Below are 2,868 nucleotides of genomic sequence, written 5' to 3' on the forward strand. Positions count from 1 at the left end.
GGCCAATTTCTAGGTGTTTTTATTGGTATATAAAGCCCTTACTGACTTGGGACAGGAATCACTTCACCCCATGTGTGCCCACTCAACTGCTTCAATCTGCAGAACTGGCACTTTTACAGATGCCACATGATACTTGTTCACACTTGTAAGAAAAGCACCTACACATTGGAACTCCCTGCCTATTGACATCAAGCAGGCAGGTGCCTTCACTGCATTCCTTCCAGTGCCTGCTTAGAACATTTTTCTTTAGGACACTTCCCAGCCATGTAGATGCTGATGTGTTTTAATCTCTTTACTGTGGGTTCTATTTATAAAATTTATTTTAATTACTTATTTTTAGCTGTTTTCATTTATAATTTTAATATTTCTTGTAAATGGCTTAGAGGTGTTGTTACATATATAGATACTGTTAAGTGAAATAAAAAACAAACTATAGAGTAATTCATTTTTTGTGTTTTCTTCAGCTGTAGGTGTAGAGTTATCATCTGCAGCAGAGCTCCGGCCATGAGGTACCTTTTGAGGGTGTCACTCAAAATCAAATAGAAGATCATTTCATTACAGTAGCTGCAATGCTTCAGATGATACTTGCTTCAGTCTGACTCATCACCATGCACAGCTTTGGTGCATCCAGATGGGAAACCACCCTCTCCCTTGATGTAAAATTCATTTGAGAAAGGACATGGACATGAGTTTGTTATCTGTTTCTATCAAAATCCAATGGATGCCATGGCCAATAAATACACCAACTCATAAATATGATAAAAGTAACTGAAGAAGGCCCTATACATAAGTCTTTAAGATTTGGAGAAACAAATCCTTACAAGCCTCCAAAAGAATCTTCGTAAGATTTCTGGAATACATTTTTTACATTGGAGAGAATGCTAAGAAAACAGACAATTCATGGATTCCACACCTGCAGCTTCTCCAGTTGCCTTATATCCTCATTTCCTTTTCACAAGGTTCCAAGGGGGGTAAATCTTTAGCTGGTTACCTTACATTTCCACCAGCATCTCTGCTCCCTTCTGAAAAGCACCATGGTGGCTGATGGCCCAGATTGCAATGGGGAGAACGATTTCTCAAAGCGTTTCTATGCAGTCATGTATACAATCATCTTGGTTCCTGGGCTGATTGGAAACATTTTAGCCCTCTGGGTATTTTATGGGTACATGAAAGAAACAAAGCGGGCTGTGATTTTTATGATCAACCTTGCGATTGCAGACTTGGCACAAGTTTTGTCTTTGCCGCTGAGGATTTTCTACTACCTGTCAGAAAGCTGGCACCTTGGGAAGGAGCTGTGCATGTTTTGCTTCTACCTGAAATATGTCAACATGTATGCAAGCATCTACTTCTTGGTTTGCATCAGTGTGAGGCGGTTCTTATTCCTCATGTATCCCTTTAGGTTCAGCGACTGCAAACGCATTTACGATGTGTACGTTTGCATTGCTGGGTGGATTCTAGTCTGTGTTGGCTGCTTGCCATTCCCCCTTCTACGACTCACCTCTAATGATACGCACATTAGTAATAAATGCTTTGTTGATCTTCCAGTAAAGGCTGTTGATGGTACCATCTCTATAGTAATGATGTCCTTTGGTGAACTAGTTGGATTTGTAACTCCTCTGCTGATCATCGTCTATTGTTCGTGGAAGACCATCTTATCTCTAAAAGAAAAAAATTCAATTTCCCAAGACCTTGGAGAGAAACGGAAAGCTCTGAAGATGATCCTGACTTGTGCCGTGGTCTTTCTGATTTGCTTTGCCCCTTACCACATCAGCTTCCCATTGGATTACTTTGTGAAAGCTAACAAGATAAAAGACTGCTATGCCCGAAAAGTGATTTTGATATTCCACACAGTGGCCTTGTGCCTTGCCAGCTTAAACTCTTGTGCAGACCCTGTCATTTATTATTTTACCACAGATGAGTTCCGAAGACGACTTTCAAGACAAGATTTGCAGGACAGCATTCAGCTCCATAACACACGCTATGGAAATACAAATGGCCCAGAGCAGCAGACCTCATTTGGGTGTGTGGCAGAAAATCCAAGTCCTACTGTTTGAAGTGGGTTAACCTGATTCTATGGGCTTAAAACTCTACTGGTATGGCAAGACAATGCTCTGGTCTCCTTTGCAATCTGTGGACTGGTTGGCTTTCATGCTTTGACCCGTGAAAGTTTTGTGTTTTGCCTGCACTTCCACTGATATTACTGATTTTAAATAATATTCAAAGTTATACCAACACTTGTATTTCATTGCATACTGGAACATTAAGGTAAAGGTAAAGTTACCCCTGACCATTAGGTCCAGTCGCAAACGACTCTGGGGTTGTGGCACTCATCTCGCTTTATTGGCTGAGGGTGCCAGCATACAGCTTCTGGGTCATGTGGCCAGCATGACTAAGCCGCTTCTGGCAAACCAGAGCAGCGCACGGAAACGCCGTTTACTTTTCTGCTGGAGCCATACCTATTTATCTACTTGCATTTTGATGTGCTTTCGAACTGCTAGGTTGGCAGGAGCAGGGACCAAGCAACAGGAGCTCACCCCGTCGCGGGGATTCAAACAGCCGACCTTCTGATCGGCAAGCCCTAGGCTCTGTGGTTTAGACCACAGCACCACCCGTGTCCCTACTGGAACATTAGCATTTGACTAAATAGACATTTTTGCTTATCCAGAAGTGGCACAGTGCTGGTGCTTGGGGTATTGCAAGGAGATAGCATTGTGCTAGTGCTAATTCTTACATAACTTGGATAGATACAACCCTAAACCCCATTATGTCCAATAGTCACTGGCTGACTTCTCCTCCATGAACTGGTTTAATCTTTTTTTAAAAGCCATCTAAGGTAGTGGCCACCCTCATGTCCTATAGCAGTGAACT

At 42.2% G+C, this 2,868-nt stretch overlaps 1 protein-coding gene across 1 annotated transcript; it reads left to right on the forward strand.

Annotated features, from left to right (window-relative positions):
- The first annotated feature begins 476 nt into the window (after nt 1-476).
- On the forward strand, nt 477-2,105 carry GPR174 (G protein-coupled receptor 174). The gene has a single exon (XM_033138281.1). The coding sequence runs from the start codon at nt 1,035-1,037 to the stop codon at nt 2,052-2,054; it is 1,020 nt and encodes a 339-aa protein (XP_032994172.1). The 5' UTR covers nt 477-1,034; the 3' UTR covers nt 2,055-2,105.
- The last annotated feature ends 763 nt before the right edge of the window (nt 2,106-2,868 follow it).

Source organism: Lacerta agilis, chromosome Z, assembly GCF_009819535.1.
Source record: "Lacerta agilis isolate rLacAgi1 chromosome Z, rLacAgi1.pri, whole genome shotgun sequence".
NCBI lineage: Eukaryota > Metazoa > Chordata > Lepidosauria > Squamata > Lacertidae > Lacerta > Lacerta agilis.